At 38.0% G+C, this 22581-nt stretch overlaps 1 protein-coding gene across 2 annotated transcripts in view; it reads right to left on the reverse strand.

Annotated features, from left to right (window-relative positions):
• Positions 1–1491, reverse strand: part of ankhb (ANKH inorganic pyrophosphate transport regulator b) — a 52660-nt gene extending 51169 nt beyond the window's left edge. The window contains exons 1-2 of one of the 2 annotated variants that reach the window (XM_015354438.2): positions 1392–1491; positions 691–823 (exon numbers count right to left, since the gene is read on the reverse strand). In XM_015354438.2, the coding sequence (XP_015209924.2) occupies positions 691–823; positions 1392–1471 (213 nt within the window). In that variant the 5' untranslated portion in view covers positions 1472–1491. Of the gene's footprint in view, positions 1–690; positions 1202–1391 lie in introns of those variants that run through there. The other variant, XM_006634317.3, reaches the window with a different exon arrangement.
• Positions 1492–22581: the final 21090 nt, after the last annotated feature.

Here is a 22581-nt window from a genome sequence, read left to right on the forward strand (position 1 = left end):
TTTAAAGAAAAAAAAAACAGCTGACTGGCTGCGGTTTTGTGAAAATAAATAATTTATTGAAAAATAATCCGGCCGCTGCGTGGTGTCGGCTTTTCCCTGACCTGTAACCGGGGCGCCTACAGTATATGGGGTAAAACGGTGACCTGCCCGAAACTGCACAATCATTGGAATTGAACGCACATTGCTTCTGTCCAGAAAACAGACCCGACCTATTTTACTAACGAGCGAGTAATGTAGATACTAACTCACGCATACGCAGGTGCTTTGGACCTGTTATTGTTTATTGCGTTTTAAATAAAAAGCACGTTTTGTTTCCACTCCGGGGCTGAAGCAGTGAATTGGTACCTCAATGGCATTTGATTCACCAGAACCCTAACGAAGGGGTACGCTTGACAAGAGGGGAAATTTACAACCTATGTCATGTGATAGGCCATCCTCAACTAATCGTTTATCGTTAACGTAAAGGTGCAGGGAATTTTATAATATTTAACTTGTAAAATAAGGGGAAAAAACATTTTTAACGGTGCATAAGAGATTCTTTTCATTGCAAAGCATCAATCTGCAATCATCTGCGTAACGGATTCAGTTACGTCATTTTCTAGGATAAATGAATACAGTTATTTTTGTAGGTATCATAAACAAATATATCGTTAATAATTATAAAAAAAGAATACCGATGATGATACTCACCTGTTCCCCGAGGTCGATGGCTATATTTGTAATTGCCAGAGGCACCAGAAAGCGGATGAGAGGCCAGTAAGGTGTAAGTGCTGGGATGTTCACCATAATATCGGTGGAATGACAGCACCACGAACATCTGCTGCTGGGAACGGGAAAAAATAACAAATAACAACAACACCAATGTTATCGGCGTTTTCTAGCAGAAATCCAAAAAGATGAGGTCCGTCCCTACCCTCCTACACAACAACAGCATCAAAAACAATGATCTACCGCAGGGAAAAAGAGGAGGGTCACCAGAATTTTCTGCTGACAGCTTCTCCATTGTTCATCAGTGGGGAAAAAATAAATAAATGAATGAAATCAGGCTGGGAAAACAACAGTATTTAGCCTCAAAGTCTTTCTTCTAAAAGAGAGTGAGAGAGATGCAATGATCAGGACAGCTGACAGCAATTTCAGCCTCAGCTTTATTCCGCAGCAAGCGGCTCCATGACTACTTTAATCATCTCTCTGTACAACACGTGGGGGTCGGCAAATTCAAACTCCTCCTCTCCTGGACGTCAGTGCTGCGCACAGAGAAGAACACCACCCACACAGCGCCAAAGGAGAAGAGAAAGCGAAGAGCAATTGTCACAGACAAGCGTCCTATGTCCGTCTTATTTTTCCAAAAGGTTTCGTGTGGTTTTCCAGTAGCATTACCCGCAGTACTTAACTGTTCATGCTGTGCCGAAAAACATGTTTGCAGGTTCTGTTTTTCACCATCCTGTTGTGCAGAAACGGAATAGGTACTCATGGCACCTGACCGGCCGGCTTCCTTCAACTTCAAACTCTAGGAAATATTTTTCAGGCTTTCTCGTCATATGATTGACGGCAGTGAAATGTCAGTGTCATAAGCACTCGTTATGGAGTTAAGGGTTTCGTTTCCTTTCTCTGACGTAAAAAATATATTTATTTTTTTAATTTGACTGACAAACGCTCGGTCAGTGTTGGTGTCGCTCATGTGTAGCCCCAATAGAAGTGTCTAGGGCATATAAATCTTACACATATTATTTCATCCATCCCCGAGGACTAACGTACAGTACATTGTTCTCTGTAAATTGGTAAATTGGTGTTGTCGATTCTAAATTCATTTGAAATGGCAATTTCGTGCTTATGATTTCTCGTTCATCTTTGCTCAAATCCTTCCCACTCAGTATCAAGATGGTTACATGTTCTAAATATTTTTTTTTCAAAATGCAAATACAAAAGGGAACAACACAATCTTGAAGCATCAACAAATGATAACACAACGATGTGTTTGTTTTACCGTAACGAGCAACGAGCACTAATCCTCATTTTAGCTCTGGGGTTGAATGGATGGTGATTGGAGAGGCGTGTTTCCGTGTATATAACTATACAGAATTCTGTATCAGAATGTAGAAATATACAAGGTTGCACAGATTCTTTAAATAAAATGAGGTAGTTGATTAAGATATTTAAAACTTTTTGGAGCAGTGGTGATTAAGTCTTTTAAGCAGTGATTAAGTAATTTAAGTGGATATTTTGGGTGTTGTGTGAGTAATAAGGTATAAAACAGCATTGTGTAGCTGAAGAACTGAAATTGAAAGAGTCTGAATTGCACGGATAGACTGTATTTTATACCACATGCACAAGTCTGGTCGGAGACACGCATACTTGTCTTAAAGTGATACTGTATTCAGATATTTCCAAGGCAGACATATTCTGTGCAGGAGGTTTTCTATAAAATTACAAGGTTGGTCATGACACATTGAAATAAAAGTAAGGAAACACACCTTTTTGGTTCTGTAGCTAAATTGACAGATGTTATAAACAGCGTAGGCATTCCTGGTTCAAGTCCTGATGATGTAATTTCCTGTGTTTGGCTCAAAACTCCTGGAAATTGTGCAAGGTTTCCAGATGTTTTTGACGATAGGATAAGGATCAGCCATCAGTCTGTCGCACAACATTCTTGTCACAGGCTGGGCACTGCAGAACCAGACATGATAAGTGGCAGCAAAGTTTGTTCTCTAGATGTTTTTCCCAGGATAACAGTTTCTTTAACCAAGTTCTGTATTGAGATGTCTGGTCTACCTCTTTGCAATGTCATGAGAATGTGACCATGAAGTATTTGGTATCAGGTGATGACTTGCTGAATTGAACATGGGAATTTCCGTTTGTCTGCAACTAAGCAAATGAATAATCGTTTCTGACAGACAAAGACCATTAATACATAGCGCCTGGGGTTAGGGAGGGAAGCTCACTGACTTGAATATATTCCATCGCTCTGGTCAATTTTGCTTAGCAGGTAGCCAACAGGGATTTGTGCAACATTCTCAGAAGGTTTCCATCAATGACAGGGTTGACTAACTGGAAAACATTTGCTGATGAGACCCACATTAAAAACTGTGAACAGGTCACGGTGGTGCAGTTGCTCTTTTGACTTTATTGCTGTTCTGAGATCAACAGGTTTGGCTGGAAAAAAAAACACACACACAAGGCTGTGCAAAAGATACATTTGCAAAAGTATTTGTGCATTTGGCTGTTACTAATATAAAGGGTGAAAGGTGTTTACCTTATTAAAAACCTAAAATTTCCTTTACCAGTGAACAGTATGCAAAAGAGTGACCATTTTGTAGATTGTAAATTGATTGGAGATTCTATATAAATACAAATTTGTGAAGCTTAGGAGGAATTGTATTGAACTTACTGCATGGTTTTCTGTCCAAAACCAACCAACCAGAATAACTACAGTATCTCATCTCACCTCGTTTTCTACCTGCTTACTCCTGGTGAGTATCATGGTGGTAGCAGGCTGAGCTGGACAGACCAGACCTTCCTTTCCCCAACAACAGCCTCTAGCTCCTCCTTTCCTGTCCTGAGAGACTCCCAGGCCAGCTGAGAGACATAATCCATCCAGCGCGTTCTGGGTCTGTGGGAGGGGCCTCCAGCCAAAGGTGTTGTGAGGACATCCTCACTAGATGACAGAACCACCTCAACTGGTTCCTCTGGATCACGAGATCCAGAGGAGAAGTGTCTCTACTCTATAGTCCTCCTGGACTGCCTAGCTCCTCAGAATAATTAAGTCTTTGATATTTCAGGGGTGAACACTCTAACTGGGGTGATATAAATAGTGGAGTACCGGAGCATTCTGTAACAGTACCACTGTTCTTCTCAACTTACATGAATGATCTAGATTCTGGTATAGCAAGTGGAATAGTCAAGTTTGCAGATGACAGCATAACAGGAGGATTGACATACACTACAGAAGAAGCAGATTAAAAATCTTCTTAAAAATTGATGATTTCAAATATTTTAAAAAGTTAAAAAATTGAAATTTAAGAATGGACAAACAACTGATGGTGATGGTGTTGAATGTTGACGAGCAAGGTTGTGCCTGCAGGTAGCAAAAAATGAATTAGAAATACAGTACAATATGGAAACACTAAGGTTAAAGTTTTTATTAAAATACCTAGGTGTTTATATTAACACATCATTTACATCATCTAGACAATATACAGAAAAAATAAAATGCAATCAAAGGTCAGACAATAGAGAATGTGAATCAGGGAGTACAATTTAAGTGTCTTGTTAAAGTTGTATAATGTACTAGTAAGGCATCAGGATAGTGTGGGCATTTTTGTTCACTACATTATAGAAAATATATTAATGTTCTAGACTCTGCCCAGATAATACAGTAGCAACTAGATTTGTTCTGGAGTTTAAGGAAATCTCCTTCACCGACAGTCTGAAAGAACTGAACTTTTTAATCTTGAACAAGTTTTCAAAATCCACAAAAACAACGGGCTTCTTCAGAATGAACAGTGAAACATGTACCAAAGGACACAAGTGAAAACATTGTGGAAGTGCACTTACAGCTGAGAACAAGATGTGTTTCTTTACACAAAAGGTTGCGAGGGTGTGAACCAAGCTTTTCAGTTACTGTATGTTGTTAAAGATGAAACCCTGATTTTGTTTCAAGAAAAGACTGGAAGAAGTTCTCAGTCAATTAACTTCTAAAATACCAGACAGGCTAGATGTCCTGAACGGCTTCTATTTGTAACCATTCTTAACAACTACTGCCTATTAGAGAAATTGCTATAATAAGAAATATCAGCTCTGGTCATTCTGTAATGTACTGCAGGTTGGTTAAAATAAGGCCTATGTATAACTGATCAACAATGTTCATGACGAAACTAATAAATAAAAGAGGAATGAATAACAAAGAATAAAGATGCTTGCGATCTAACAATTAAACGTATTTATAAGATTAGAAAAGTACAATCTGGCCTCCCTAAAGTATCATCTTAATTCAATTGGTGAAACATTTTTTTTGTCCACCTGGTTGTCAGTGTAGTGGGCCTAAATCATACAGTATTGGATCCCACTTGTCCCTACCAGTGGATGAAGCAAGTCTCATTCTACAGTATATGTATAATGCTTTAGCATCACAAGAGTTGAAAATATTTACATATGTGCTATTAATAAATCCATCTTTTAATTTATTTTAAATGCTTCAATTTTGCAGTGCTTCAAATGGACTCTCATGTTAGAGAATAATTTACATTTACCAAAAATATGCTATACATACAGTGCATCCTTCTTCTGTCTTTGGAAAACAGAGTATTTAGAACAAAGGGAATGTGATGGAGAAAAGGCTTTTTTTCCATTCAGGAAATGATGTCAGAAATGAACAAGTTACAGAAGCAGGGATAAGATTGAACCTGGCTGCTGTCCCAATATTTCTCTGTGAACTGTGTAAGTGGTATAGACGCCTAGTAGTATAGATAGGGTTAATCCAGGGGACTATTTCACACACAGTAGTAAAATAAAGACAAGTGGGCACAAAGAATGGCGGGTGACTGGAACTGGATTCCCCATCAAGTTCTTGAGTCCCAAACATGTGGACACATGTTAGAAACAGCTAGCTGAAATGTTACTTTCACTTACTGTAGCTACAGAACTAGATGGCTTCATCTCCTAAGCATAATTTCTTATGCTCTTCTGAGTGAAACAATCAATTGTGGGCGTTTAAATCTTCAGCAGACAATGAAATTTACAATTCAAAAATAAAGAGTGTCAACGAGTGCATGATGATTCACTGAATGAATCAAAGCTAATAATACACCCTGTTTTCGAGGTTCATGCGCCCTCTTGTGTAATGCCTTAGTCGTTGCAGCCCTCGTGACGATGAATGGTCGTATTACACCCCAGGAGCTTCTCAATAATGAAGATTTTAATTTTATTCCATTCTATTTCAAATGGACGATGAAAATAAACTGATACATCTTAATATACCTAAAATAATAGATATTCTGAAAATTCAAGAGATCTGTTGATGTCCCACTGGTAGAATCTTCCTCAATGAAAACCAATGTGAGAAATATTAACGAACAGTAGAAGAAAATCCCTGCACGTTTGAAACACAATTTTGTAAACAATAATCTACAAAAACAATAGATGGACCACACTCCTTTACCGCTTGCTTAGAAACACTCAAAATGTGTGAAGTGTTGTTTCATTTGAATTATTATTTATTTAGTTTTATATGACTGGGCACATCAGTTGGTAAATTTAAATTAAACTATTTAAGATATATATACAGTAAACTGATCTTTAATTTGTAATTAAACTGAGGTCAACACAAGAGTCGCAAGAAAAACTAGAATCTGTGTGCTGATAACTGGGTCGACACACCAGGGATGTCAGATTAGAGTTTAAGGGAGTTTATGGAGTTTATATTCCCCGTGGAAGCAATTAAAATGTTCAAAAAGTAGGAAAAGATGCTGAAAAGGAGTAAGAGGCAACGCATTTGGCCTACTAATCTGGATTTATTCTGTTTTAGCCATTTGTTGTTGTTTTTTTCGGCGAGACCTGCTTCATGTGCTTTTATAGTCAATCTTTCAAGACGAAAGAAAGTGAAAGCTGTTATACTTTCTTCCCAAGGAAGGGGAATAAAATGTGTTATTTTCTCTCAGTTTGTATCTGAGTCGAACCTTTTCATCAGAACAGAAGAACATAAGCACGAAAGGAGGATATTAATTTAACCCCCTTTCTTCTGGGTTTGATAGAGGCCAGGGTTTCAACTTCAACAACCTGACTGCTTAGCTTGTGCTATACTGCCACAACCTTAAGTGTAAAGCGATGTCTCCTGTTATCACGCACGTCATCTAGCTCCCTCTTTCTTCTGAGGAGGTCCTCTGGGTTGGTGTTGTCGATACCTTTGAGGCTTTTGAAAGCTTCAGTCAGCTTCCCGTGTGGGGCTCTCTGTTCAAGATTAAAAGGATTCAGCTCCTTGTGCCTGTCAATGTAGGCCATGCCTTAGTGCTTGGGGACCTATCTGCTTGCTATTATAGACTGAAAAAAAAGTGCATTATACAATTTTAACGCCTGATTCCTTGATTTAAATTCATTGCTTTAACTATATATCCTAACAAACGTTTTTGATTACTTCACCCACATTGTTTAGAAGATGTAAGGGATCGAGTTAAACAGTTTTTTTTTGTGAGTAGCCATTCCAGCTGTTTCTTATTTTACATTAATAATTTGTTCTTCTACCTGAATGTCATTTTGCACTCATCTACATTAAAGATTATCTGCTAGGTGTTTGCCCACCCGGCACTTTTTTGTAGCTATTACACCTTCCTGAACTTTTAATGAACCTTAATTTCAATATCACACCAATATTGGCATACTGGGGTAGAGGTTAGGGCTGTGGCCTCCACGCTCTTATGTCCTAGGTTTGCTTACAGTACATCTTGTGTTTCCTTCTGTGTGGAGTCTTTGGGGAGTTTCTACTGGTGCTCTGGTTACTCCACAATGATATGTTGGCAAGATCAATCTATTCTAATGATGGCTAGAGAACAATATTCATTTTCATCCAGGGGAAGCTCATCAAGGAAGCAAGTAAGAACGTTCCTGTCAATTAAAGCCAGGACAACATGTTTATCTGATATGGTGCTTAGGAAGGAGTCCATTTGATGTACAAAACAAAACAATATACAGCAGCTATATCCCTCGCAGTACTGAAAGAAAATATTTGAGAAAGATTCCAGTTGGTGGCATGGTGGTTAGCATCGATGTCTCGCAGCGCTGGAGCTCTGATTTCACTTCCTGGGGTGCTATCTGAGTGGAGTTTGTATGTTCTTCCTGTGTTAAGATGGGTTTCCTTCAAGTTCTTCAGTTTCCTCCCACAGTCCAAAGACAAACTTGTAGGTTAATCGGCTTGTGGAAAATGCGGGTGTGTGTGTCTGTACCTGCGCTTGTGTGTGCCCTGACATGGACTGACCCATTGCTTGGTTGGTTAGGCTCCAGTGTCCTTCACATCCCTGTGCTGAATGATGTTTAGGAAATGGATAGATAGCACCTTGGGTCCAGAACTGAGGCCAGCATTCCAGCATTGCAAAACCACTGCACCACTGTACTGCCCCTCGAGACATTTTGGTTTAAATATTTTGTCTCTGTGCCAATGTTGCATTTTTCCTCTTGACAAGTTGCCGGGTTTTAATCTACAGTATTTGTGTAAAGGTGTAAGGCGCACCCTGCACGTTTTAGAGAACTTGATGTTCTGGGGGAAAACCACACAAGTCAGTGTGTTCTGCTGGTTTCATCAAACAGGATGGAAGGTTTGAGTGCAGAGAAATTGAATCACACAGTGTTGGCCAAAAGAGTATTAACCCCATCAAAGCTAAACTTAAAACTGTGCAATTCAAGGGTAATTCCATCTACCCAGTGCCAAAGGTTTGCTCTCAATCAGAAAGATGAAACGAGAAAATATAGCATAACCTAACCTGCACAATGTCAAAACTGAGTCATGTAGCTTTTTAAAAAGAGAGCACAGAGTGTGACATCTTGCACTTTTACTATATCTGTATAAGGTCATGACTTACTTGTTTATTTTGTAACAATTTGGCATGTCTGGAAGAGATGAAGTAATTACACTTTTCAGAATCTTAGCAATGTCTTATAATACTATCCACATTAAAGGTGTGGTGTACATACTGTAACATTATCTAATTTATAATTTCTGTAAGTGGGTATAGAGCACACCCTTAATGACATGACTCAGAAGAAGAGTGTTAGATTTTTAAAAATTACATTATACAACACTTTTGATCTTATGAACCTCTTTGGGTGATCTTGCTTATTGATCAAGAGGTTGCTCTGTTAGATTTCTTTAATCTTATAATGTCTACTGTTTTATTTGTTATACGATTATATGTATAACATTATGGACTCCTATAGGCCTACCTAAGAATTTTATTTTATGATGGTAGCCTTTGTTTTAATGTCTTTATCAGATTTAAAACACTCCATCTTGCCAACCAACTGGGTACACTAAAACATTAAAGGTCGTCTTGTTTTTTGTCAGACTGTGGTTAAAATAACTGTCTAGGAAAAAATTAAAAACCCTGAATCATGAATCATATCTGTTTTTTTCTGTTATTGTCAGCAGTCAGAATTACATTAATCATCAAAAGAGAAAAAAATACAGCAACATTTTCCCTTCTCTAGAGTTTTATAAAAAAGTTAGCTTTTCTACTTTGGAAACAAGATCAATCGCCGCCCTGTGGACGGTCACAGTCAAGTTCAACTCTGTATTTCGCAACAATATCTGGACTATTTTTGAAGAAACTATACTTAATTTTAATCTGCTACAATGGCTTGCAAAAGTATTTAGACCCTTTAAGGGTTTCAGATTATATTTACACTTATTTTTCCAATCAGTATTTATACTACAAATTCATGTGCTAAAATATAAGTTTATATATAAAATATAAAATTAGTTATTTGTCAGCCGACCCCTTAAAGAAAGTCAAAAACTGAAATATGTCGCTTGCATAAGTATATAGACCCCTCTGCTCTGGTAGCTCTAAGTTTATGCAAGTGAAAGAAATTGCCCTGAAATGGATATAACTGGGATAAGGATCCCAGTCTGTTTGGGGATCTTTGGTCATTAATCAAGAAGTGGAAGCTGCAGCACATTACCAAGACACTGCCTAGAAGAGGCAGTTCCTCAAAACTCAGGATCAGAGTTGTTATCCTTGTTATTAGTTGTTATCAGAACAAGAAGAAGACTTGTGAGGGAAAACAGTGAGAGGCCAACAATCTCTTTGAAAATCAGTGGCTGAGAGTGGAGTGAAGGTGCATCGTCAACTATATCAAGAGCTCTGCATAACACTGGCCTGTATGGGAGGGTGTCAAGAAAGAAGCCTTCACTCAAAAAGAATCATGTCAAAGCCCATTTGGATTTTGGCCAGAGAGCACAAGTGTGATCCAACTAAGATTTGGAAAAAGGGTTTTATGGTCAGATGAGACCAAGATGGAGCTTTTTGGCCAAAAGTCAAAGCACTATGTGAGTGAAAAAAGGTAACACTCACAATCCCCCAAGAAACACTACCCATATAGTAAACTTTGGTGGTGGCAGCATCATGTAGAGGCCTGGGAATTTAGTTAAAACTGAACAAAAAAGTAGATTGAGCAACGTACAGGGAAAAACTACAAGGGAACTTGTTTCAGTCTAATAAAAAAAACTGAAGCTTCGGCGAATATTCACCTTTCAACAAGACAACGATCTCAAGCACAGAGCCAAAGCAGCATTGGAGTAGCTCATGAATAAAGCTCAAGAATAAAAAGTTGAATGTCCTTGAGAGGCCCATCAAAGTCCTGATCTCTATTGAGAATCTATGGCGTCCATAAGCACACACAATTGTGGTCCACAAGCACTGTCCAAGAAACTTAAATGAACTGAAGCAAATCTGCCAAGAGGAACGGGCAAACAGTGTGCATATCTGTAACACATCTACCACAAAATATTTAAACTGTGATGGGGGCAAAAGGTGGCTCTACCACACATTAATGTGTGCGGTCTGAATACTTATGCAAGCAGTATATTTCAGTTTGTTACTTTCTTTAAAATATCTAGATATCTAAAGAACTAACTTTGCCTTTAAAGAATTCCTGTTTGAGCGTATGAATCTTCAAAAAAATAGTGTTTGGAAAAAGATGTGTATCATTTGTATTCCAGCAACTTTTGAAAACTTTACAGGGTCCGAATACTTTTGCAAGGCTCTGTAAGCAATATTAAGACAATCGTATGTGTAAATTGTTAAAATAAAGCCCCTTTAAATCCATCTGTGCTACTGTTTCTTCCAGTTCAGGGTCGAGGGTAGCTGGAGCCTATCCTGGAAAACAACAGGTACAAGACAGGGTATGTCCTGTACGGGACACTAGCTCATTGCAAGGCCGACAGACACTAGTATTGCTGCCTTGCAGTGCTAGGGCTCTATGGTTAATTCCTAGGGTGCTATATGCGTGTCTGTATGTTCTCTCTGTGTTTGTGTGGGTGCCTCAGTTTCCTCCAAAGACATGGTAGTGGGTTAATTGGCTTCTGGGAAAATTGGCTATGGTGTGAGTGTGTGTGTGTCTGTCTGTCTGTGTCTGCCTGCCACCAAGCTGGCCCCCTTGTAAATTAATTCATTTTCTAACCACTTTTTCCAATACAGGGTCATGGGAGAGCTGGAGCCTATCTCTGCAAACAACAAATGCAGGGCAGGATACACTCTGGATGGAACACTAATCCATCACAGAGCACACACAGACACACATATAGTCACACCAGTTCACAACTCTGGGTCAGTTTTTCCAGAAGGCAATTAACAAACCAGTATATCTTTGGACTGTGGGAGGAAACTGAAGTACCTGGAGGAAACCGACAAGAACACAGGGAGAACATATAAGCTTTACACAGAGAGCACTCCAGGAACTGAACTCAGGGTTCTAGTACTGTGAGGCAGCAATGTTAAACCACTGTACCACTTTGCTGCCCAAGCTTGAAAATTTCATTGGCAATTGAATAACATGAACACATTCCTTTTTCTAATAAGAATGACCTAACATATACTGTAGCTGAATAACCAGAAAATAATAATAATAATAATAATAATTGCTTACACTTATATAGCTCTTTTCTGGACACTCCACTCAAAGCGCTTTACAGGTAATGGGGACCCCCCTCCACCACCACGAATGTGTAACATCCACCTGGATGATGCGACGGCAGCCATAGTGCGCCAGAACGCTCACCACACATCACAAATATTCAGCTACACTTAAATAGAAAATATCTCCAAAAATTGGGATAATGAGGATTATCATACTCAGGGTAAAGTGAATGAAAATAGGTCTGTTTCAATTTGAACACACTCTGAAGAAGCATGCTATCCCAATCTTCAATTTTAAAAATAGGTAAGCCCACACCAAAATATTTTACCGAATGTTTTATTTTTTTACTAATCAGTCATTGATTATGTATACCAATAAAAAAACCAACTTGGTCAGGACTATGTTGATCTCAGAACCTTAAGTCTTATTTTTGTTGCATACAGCGTTTCAGAGTATGTGACCTGGAATTAAATGAACGCCACCTGCCACTGAAAGACTTTGGTAATTTAACAGCAATCTCTTAATACTTTGACCAGTGAAGTCTCCTTGAAAGTTAACATTTAAGAAGTCAACAGAGTTCACTTTGAATTGATGTTTTGTATGCTGCTTGTGAACTCTTACAAAACATTTTAATAGTCACTGATTCTGAATGGACTGATCCAGAGGACATACTGTGACTTTATAAAAGCAGGTGAGACTGCTTTCATTAATTAATTATCTGAGGGAGAATTAGCCCTCTGCATTTACAACGTTTAAAGACAAGATTCAGAGATGTTGAATATGTTACAGTGCCGTGAATATTCATTCTTATACTCCACAATATACAGTGCATGAAACAAAACAGCAAGCTCACCTACAGCCTCTTAATGCATGCATTATGTACTAAAACATCTCTGAACACATCATCCTTGAATGCTACTGCTAACTATAGTCTATAAAGGTATAGTCAGTAAAGGGCTGTGGTGTCATGACTATAAGTGGTAGAGTGTTATGATCTCATCCATAAGAGCTTGCCTGAACAGTTTCTAAAAGCTACAGTCACACAGTAACTTGCTATTGACTATTACATTTTTCTTTATTATGAGATGTGAGGATATGTGAAATGAAAGTCAAAGTTGTTCTAGTCTAGTCTTTAATCATGAACTATAGTTTACCATTAAATTATGGCATGCACTCTAGGATACTTACAATAGTGATTCTGTGTTTCTTGCCCTACAATCCTATACTGGGTGAAGCAGTTGGGAAATGGATGGATGTTTCAGAAGTGGTAATACTAAACTGTGAAGGAACAAGTAATAGGTTTATTCCATGCTGAAAAAAAGAAGAAAGAGAACACAACGTTTCGGCCGTGGAGCCTTCTTCAGGTGTTACTAAACTGTGAGGTGTGTTAGAAAATAGGGTTTTGAGGGAGAGGGGTGTGTGATGTTTATTATAACTAGAGGGGGTTATTGTGCAGAGATTCATGGGCTATGTGCTCTATTCATACTGGTGATGTTATACTGTAGGTGCAATTTGTGGATTTGTGTAACTCATGTACTGTGGCAATCCTGTAGAAGGGACATGTCTTGCTGATAGAGATTTTTTAGATGTGTTGAATGATTAATTACAATTGTAATTGCAGAGGCAGTCTGGAATCGTGTGCCTGTGGCATTTTTATTTCTCTGATCATATCCCCACCAAGGCACATCAGATTTCACTTAGAGTATCGGCAATTGCAATGCACTGCTGTCACCCATTCCCCTTCCTGCTTTTAGAAGTGCCCGTCTTGTTCTGAGCTTTACACTGCTTGTGTGTCGCTGTTAGACCAGGAGATGGTGCTCTCACACCAGGAAGAAGATCTCCCAGTGATTCTGTCTCAGCCATACCAGTGTGCTTTGCAGCATGTGTGCTTTTATATTTAAACAGCTCTGTCAGCTGTCAGGTATTGAAATACTTATTAAGGCTAGAATATGCTTAAAAAAGAAGGCAATTTATATTCCCCTCTTTATAATAATAATATTTTAGCATTACTAATAGTTTCAGAAAGTTCAGAAACTTGTGGTATATTGGCAAAAGTTTACAGTATATCTGGGGAAAATATTTATATATATAATTATGGTTACAGTAACCAGTGAGCCTGTATTACACAAAAATATATGACAACATCCACCACCTTAGAGTCCAGAAAACTTGCCATATTGTATCATAAGTAACAGTGCTAAATATGACACCTGACCTGAACTCGCTGACTGTATTGCAGCCGTTACTGTAGGTCAGGTGTCATACACAGCACTGTTTCTAATGGTATGCTGTTACAGTTTTACATCTCTCAAAACCTTGAAATGTGTCATTCAGTATACTGTGCCAGTGTGTATTCAGTGCATGTAACACTATACTTAAAGCTGTTTTTTACCTTTCAACAAATTCACTATTTCTGCCAAAAGCATATACATTAATAGTACTCGTAAATAGTCCACTCTATATTGAACTAAAAAAATAAACAGAAAATCTGGTGATCGGGATTAAAACACAATATTAAGATGTACATCTCCTTTTCTTGATTAACTCCTCTGCTGTCGTCAGTTTTCACTTTCACACTTCCAGCAGCTGTTTCTTTCCCAATATATTAATCTATTATTGAACAGCATGGAGCCTAAAATATCTCCTAATAAAAAGTGCTACACTTTCTGTTTCCCAGAGTCTCAGTGTGGTCTTGTAGTTCATAGTGTACTTTCAGTGTATATTAAGTTTCACTTCAACTCGAGTGCTAGGATTCCCTGCCTGAGTTCAGTCTTTGGCTTGGCAAGGGACTGAACTCCATTTATAGTTCCAAATTTCAGCCAAGTGGGAGCTCTACCATTGCTAATGTATTTCATTACTAAACATGGGTCTTCTGTCGGTCAGCACGTGTCTGAAAGTGGATCCATGAAGCACTTCAACTCACGGAATGGACACTTGTTCAGAATCTGGTACCACTTAAACTGGGATGTTTTCAAGGTGTCAAATTAGGGTTTATACTATATAATGTCCTCCAAAAGCATTAGAACAGCAAAGTCATAGCTGTTACTTTGCTTTGCTGTCCAGCAATTTCTAATTGTGATCATGAGACTGATATGAATGACAAGGGCCATATAATCTACATTCTGTTTCAGAAACTGGTGAGCTCAACAGATCACAGATTTGACGGATTTCTCTCCTGAAAGAGACACTGACATTTACGCTCTGAAATTTGCATTTCAGGTGTAAAACTACACATTTGTATTAAAATCCCCAAATCCAAGGTCACACGAAATCACTGGGCTAAACCCAAGAAAACAATTTTGTGTTCTAATAATGACCAAGTGATTGCATATAAACATATTGAATTCTTTTTATCATGTATATTGATCACATGAGCAAAAATACAACTTGTTGGACTGCACAAAATAACTGTTTTGATTTAATCAGATCTGTCCCATTAAAATGACTATTTGAAAAGGGAAGATCACGGGATCACAGCTGGCTCAATCTTAGTGAACAGTGCAAAGCACTTAATCCTTCAAGACATTCCCATGATTTTACAAAGAGAATTATTTGTTCAGTGATTGTACCAACAGCTTCCAGAACTGTGATGCAAAGGCTGTTTTTTTAGGTGATCGAAGCCTAAAAATCGAAACGTTCCCTCATACAGCTTTTACTGTAATGTTCCTGGTGATAGTCTGTACAAGTTGTGCTACACATCTGAAAAACAAAAGAATTGCGCAACTAAAAGATCGGATAATGTGGACATTTATTTTGCATATTTTTTATAACATTAAGCAAACGTTTTTTGCCGATTTTTAATCACTTTTGTGCATATCAACACTACTTTGGAGGAACAGGTAACGGGTTTATTCCACGCTGAAAAGAAAAGAAAGGAAACACAATGTTTCGGCTGTGGAGCCTTCTTCAACACTACTTTGTTTGATAAGCAACTGTATTGCAAAGCAGCAATTCTTTACTTGTACATATCTATACTGTACAGACACATTTAGCTGGTGGTTTGAAAGTTTTTTGGGGGTTTCACACTAAATAATTTTATTTCTTAACATTCAATTAGTACACAGCTTGATTACACACTTAAACATATGCATACTATAGAACCGTGTTGTAAATACCTTCTTTTGCAATGCGTTTTAACTTCAGTAAAAGTGGCAGTTTAAAACCATCGGGAATTTAATGCATCCGGGTTGCTATTTGACTCATGTGCCTTTCCTGTTATAAATGTCAATTAAATACACATAATTGAAAAGTCAGTCTTGCCAAAACCTCAAACAAGACTTTGATTTTCTTTCTTTGATCTCACATATTCTGTAACCAATGTGAAATTGAGCCCATCTGGGTGAAAAAGCTTTAGCCTGAGCTGTTTGGGAAATGGGCAATTAATGCAGCCAACACACGATACTACAAGTGGTTTTGACTGAAACCAAACAGGAGCAATAGCTGAGATTGCATTTCTTTACAACTGTATGTTTCACTTTGCGGTTAGACGTAAAACTGCTTGTTAGTATTTTTCACCAGCCAAAAAGGTGTAGAAGAAATTGTAAAATTATTGGAGGATGTGCATTAAAAGTTCCTGCTGGCAAAACTTTGCTCCTGCTTCCAATGTTATTTCCTCTAATGCAAGGTTGAGGACGCCTTTCCTTTGCTACAGTGGAAAAGTACAGTAGGATGGCAAATGCTTCTAATCTGTGATGCAGCACAGAAATCTGGAGTGATGAGCTCGGTTCAGACTGCTGAGGGCAGCAAGTAAATACTCCGAAAACAAAAGTAATATCAAATAAGTGTGCTTTCTGCACAGGGTGATTAGATAAATCAGAGGCACCTGCACTGAGCTGGTTTATTTCACTATTGAAGAGAACTGGACTCTCCCTAGGTGAACAGGGGGTTAACATACTGTACAATCTCCATACATATATTACCCCAGGAATTGAAATCAGAGCCCCCAGTGCTGCAATTTAGCAATGCTTATCTACTGTAAGTGCCTCCCATGTTCATACTAATGCTGCTTTTTTAAGTGAAGTGTACAAAACGTATCATATAATTTGGTTTTCCAATTAACCTATTTTTCTTTTTAAGAATGTTGCAAAGCTGAAAAGCAGATCTGTCCCAAATCGGACATTACAGGAAACGTTGATTTTGTAATAAGGGTCAATAGTAACAGTACCTCATTCTCTGCTACACAGAATAGTACACAATTGAGAAATTCGGTGTGTCCTATACCCTATTTTAAAATGAAGGTAAATATAACACTCAGGGCAGATGTTTTAGAATGTAGACTTGGGTTTTAATAAGTAGAATCTGAGATCTATAAAAAGTCAGAATTACAAATGTTTTTCAAGCAAAGGTAAAAAAAACTCAAGCTTACTCTTTTGTTCATTTACGTTTGACTCTTTATTAAAAGGAAAGGGAGGACAACAGTTATTTGAAAACATGACAGATATGAATCTTCGCTCTCATCGGAAACTGGAAGTTTTTTATTATTACTCAGCATCAACAGCTGCAATGTAATAGTCATTTAGGCTTTATAGAAAGAGAACCTTTTGTTATCTTGTGATCTTGTGATATTTTGGGGGTATATTTCTTGTGGTTGTTTTTCAGAAGATGCTCCTTTTGAAAGTTATCATCCACTGGCCTGTTTTATTTTCACTCTCCCCAAATTCCTCAGGAAGTGGGCTGGGGACACCACTAGGAAATGAATACATTGCAGAAATATGTTCAGGGAAAGCAGAAAATGACTGGTTTGGGAACTGTAAGATACACATAGAAACAAAGTCAGAGAAAGAGAGAGGGAAATCAAAGCACCAAAATCCGACATATCTTCAAGTTTCCACTTACAGCTGACTGTTGTGTCTGAAATTCCAGCAGTGGGCGTTGGGCAGTGATGGCATAACTCAAAGAAAAGGCAGCTGATAGGGTCTGTGGGAAAAAGAAAACTTCAAGAAAAGACAGCAAAATAGCACCTCTGTCTTATGTGTCTCACTCTCGACAACCGTTAATTGTTTTCTCAAACCTCAGACAGCTCCTAACAAAGGGGATGTCGAGTTTCATTCCTGGAGGGCTTTCCTTTTTCTCCTGATGTTTTACGCAAGCTGAAGTCTTAGCTTACTGGATAAATTTAATGCTTCTCTCCAAGCTCCAAAAAGTTAGGTACTGTAAATACTGAAAGTCACCCCCCCAAAATTAATAACCATTTTCATGTAAAAAAAAAACCCCGAATCATTAGATTAATGAGGTACTCTATTTGGAATGACAATTTGTAGACATGGAGGCTATCCTGATAATGGATTTGACAGGCCTGTATGAGTATTGCACTCACACAAAGCTATGCATAACACATTATGCACACCTATATTTATTCTCCTGTACCATTTTACGTACAGAGGTGTGGATAACATTCAATAGCATGTATGCTACAGTATCACACACTTAGACACCATAAGATCTACACAACTGGCATTATGCAGACACAGCCAAAAACCATCAACATACCATCAACATTAGAAGTACTTTGCTTTGGACTTCTGGTGGCTATGAAAATCTCATAAAATTGGTAAAAGAACTTTATAAAGCATAAAATTTTATAGAAGCTTTAAACATCTATTTTTAAGATATTAAGAGTGGCGACCCTGAAATTCAACTGATCACCATTCAGTTATATCGACACCTCAGTGAATGCTAACGTTACCGGTAACGGGCACATTAATACTTTAAATGTCTAGATTTATTTAACAATATAAAACTCACTAACACTGTCAAATATGCCTGATACACTCTACCTGTGGAATTGTACATGTATGATTTTGTTCTGTTTTTGGATAAATTAAAATGAATAAAACTGTTTCACTAAGTTATTATTTATATGTTGTAAAATTCAGTAAAGGTATGAAAGTAAAGTATTTTCACCCACATTACAAGGAAAAAATTCACTGCAGGAGATTATGAGCCATGGATGTTTATGTTATAAAACAGACAACACAGAAAATGAGCCCTTATACACACGTTCTATTCTTCAAAGTATTAATGGATAAACAGCAAGATATTTTTTTCAAAACAAAACAAACACAAAACATTTTGGCTACTGAATTATGAGAAATACTTCCAGTTACTGTTTTGGTTCAAATTCCACAGCATTTTTTGTCAGTTTATTTTATCAACAATAAACTAACCTTGTTTTAAAAATAGGACCAAACATTTTGCTTATAATACCGTAATAACATTTACTGTAGCAAACGTAAATGGAAATGCATGTGATCAATTGAAATAAACGTAAAATAATTTAAGGCAGTAGAAAATTTAGTATTTGGCTGCAAATCCTTTGCACACAACAACTGCATCAAGCCTAGGAGACATTATGAAAGGTATTCTCAGGTCTGCGTGAGAGAACAACATCATTTTGGTGATGGGAATGTAATTATTCGAGTGGCAATTGCATCTTTTGGAGTTTCATTCTTTAATTTTTGCATCAGCAGCAGCGTAGTCAACATAATCTCTCAATCCCTTAACCTGAAGCGATCCTTTCCCATACAGTAAGGGTCACTTAAAATCTTAAGGTTTTGTCTAGGGTCAACAATTTAAAAGTGTAAGCTATAGCACCAGATTTGGAACAATGCTTTTGATCCAGCAGAGATTTAACAGGTACAATGGAGAAACACCTCTGTGGTGAATGTGCATCATATCTGCCACAATGTTTGAGTTCTAGCTAATGGTGAACTAGCCAACTGTTCATTCTCATTTTCCTAGAGGCACCTCTCATAAACGTATCATGTGGCCTGTTCTTCAGCTCACGCAGAAATATGAGAACAAAGGATATAATCGTCTATCATCTTCAAAATGTAATTAAATAAACATAACTTCCTTTATGCTTTTTTTTGTTTATCTTGAATAAATCTGGGGAGAGCATTTTTCAATATCTTAATCTCTTCAAATGAGTGTGAATTATGGACATGACAAAATGTTTTTCTCTACATTCTCCCTTTAATCCCATAGCTGCACAATTGAACAGTTTTGGTCCAAAACACTTTCACGCCTGTGATATGAAAGTTATGCCCTTGTTTGGGTGTCTGGTGTTCATGCACAAAGCCAAGCTATGAGATTCAGTTTTGTTTGTGTCTGCTCCATTTTTTGCTTGGTGTTGTCACACATATATTTCAACTCAGCTCTTACAAACGGTTCCATGTGAACTTTACTGACTAAGTACTCTGCACCTACTGTAAGTAAAATGTCTTATCATTAAAATATGGTCCAGGGGGAACAGTGCCACCTACTGGTCCACCATCTGCACTTACAGCAGCATCATGTTTAATTTTTACTTAGACCTTTCCCATTCCAGTAAGGGCTGGGCCCACCTTTACTAAGCTTTCTGACATCTGATCATGCTAAAAGCCGTGGTCTAGCCAGGATTTTATATTTGGGGTGGCAAAGGGCTGGCAGAGATACCTTTGAGGGTTATTTGCCTCTTAAAATAGGATATACTATTAAAACTCGAATTCTTTGCCCAGTTACACTGTTAATCTCTGTTTTACACCACAGGTGAGACAGTAATGACATCAAATCAGAGCAGATTTGTGCAGAGCTTGTATTCACACCGGACACGACTCTGAAGTGCATTCTACACAAGGAAAGGCACTCAAAGCCCGTTATTTCCCACTGTATTTTGAGAACTTCTTAACGTACAAAAAACCTCACAATTCTCAATATAACATAAGGTCATGGTGACAGTTTCTGTTTATTCATTTCACAACAATCTGCCACATATTTGCAAACACTAACTTTTTATAACATTGGCTACACATATACTCTAAAAAAAAACCATTTTAAGATGCGTTGTAATTGTTTTCTTCTTCTTTGTTGGTAAATTTAAGTCAATATGGGATTTTAGGTAACAGGGTGGCAGCTATGGTGGCAAAGCCATATTTAGAATTAACAGCTGCCACCCTGTGCCCCCACCTCTGGCTACGCCCCTGTTTGAAAGGTGGTAATATTGCTTTGAGCAGGAGAAACACATTTATACAGCTATATCCCATGATTCCAAGCAGCATATTCCTTTCAAATGTTTATGGTTCCCAGAGCTGCTTTCGGTTGCCTGGATATTGTAGATTCCTGTTTGTTAAGAACCAGCACAACAGGTCTTCATGGTTATTGGAACATTAAAAAAACAAAAGAGCACACACGTAACAGTCTCATGGAAATCAATCAAAATGATGTCCAAATGAACGCTTTCATGCACCAAAATATTGACAGCATGTAGTAAATTACTATGGAGCAGAGAGTGTGCGCCCTTCTCTTTTATCATTTTGATGTTGGCTGTAATACATCTGCGGCAGAGGATTTCCAAATATACCGGTCATGATCATGTTTCAGTTTCCACCCAAATTCACTTTCCTTATGTGTCCTCCCTGTGTTAAATACTACGGTAAGTGACAGATGCTGCATGCTTTTCAGCACCCTAGCAGCACTCTAGCACTAAATCTATCAGCTCATTTCATCACACATTGCTCCACTGCAGAGCTCTGTGAAGTACACAACAATGATCCTCACATTACTGCCATTACTACTTATACGATGAATTTCACCACTGCTGGCAACAACATGAGGTGCAGCAGCAATAAGAAGAATTTTAACAAATTATTGGACAAAAGATGGATGACAGGTAGGCTTTTGAAATGTAGCTTTCTATCAGCGGTTTACTCAATAAAACGCAGTGAATTTTAATTACAAAACTGGGGATAGTATCTTCAATTCGTCCTTATTTAATCTGAGAAGATGAATGAGAAACTACCTGGGTGATTGCCTGAAATGTATTTTTACACACGTCAGAGTTTACGAAGGGCAAACAGAGCCAGGTTTGGGGTCATGGCTTGGGATGAGAATGCTTTCTCCCGTAAATCTGAATCCGTGGACACTAATAAAAAAACGCAGATTCCCCCCCGGGTGTGACAATTATAAATGCACATGCCTGAGTTCAAGTTATTTTAATGTAGGCATGCTGTATTTAGTACATATTCAGATATTCCACATGGAAGAGAGACAGTTTTCAAAAGCACACATTCCCAGCTACAGTATATATTACTCCTCGTATGACACAACTTCTAAACAAATATGAGGGTAGCAATTACTAATATTATTTGGTGCAGTTGTAAGCTGTTGCTAGACAGGTTTGCACCTTAAAGTACTGTAAATACTATTGTAGCGATTGTGTGCTTAAGCCTATACCTTTGGGATGGGGACTCTGGACCACGGTGGTTGTTATTTATATCAGGTGGTGTGAACAGGAGACAGTGGAAATAAAGGCACGGTCTGTTTTCCGGCTCCTGTCAGAATATACTCTGATGTCATATTTCACTGCTGTCCCTGAGGGGGTCTTATACAGAGAGAGGGCACCTCTATGTGGGCTTTTTGTAAGAGCAGTAGTCTTTTAACAGTGAGTTTTATCACTGCACAAACCTGTTATAGTGCTTTGTGATATACCAATACTTTATTTTCTTGCTAATAAACACTGTCAAAGAGGCTGTTATCCTTTGCTTAAAGGTTGCTTAAAATATATACAGAGAACTCTCTGTAACTACTTGCTACACTACACTGCCTTGAATTCTCATACCTTTTTCAAAAATAAAAAAAGCATTTTTCTTTCTAACTGTTTTGTCTCTGACTCGTTTAATCTTTTTGCAGACTACTGAATTCATAGTTTTTCCCGCTGTCACAAACTACTCCTACAGAATGGTCTGCAAAGAATATTGCTTTGACACATTCACATTCACACAGGCTTTTGTTTTATACAGAACATTTATGGAGAAAGTGTGGAGCTTATTCTTCTCAGACGGCTAGCTTTTGTCCTGCAGACAAAAGAAATTTGGGACAAGAAAAGGTTAATCCCATGCTGAGAAGTAAAAACACTGTTCAGCTGTTGAGCCATTGTCAGGTGTGAGTCGAAAGAGAGGAAGATAGGCTTGATACAGTTGTTGT

Source organism: Lepisosteus oculatus, chromosome 6 (assembly GCF_040954835.1).
Source record: "Lepisosteus oculatus isolate fLepOcu1 chromosome 6, fLepOcu1.hap2, whole genome shotgun sequence".
NCBI classification, from domain to species: Eukaryota; Metazoa; Chordata; class Actinopteri; order Semionotiformes; family Lepisosteidae; genus Lepisosteus; species Lepisosteus oculatus.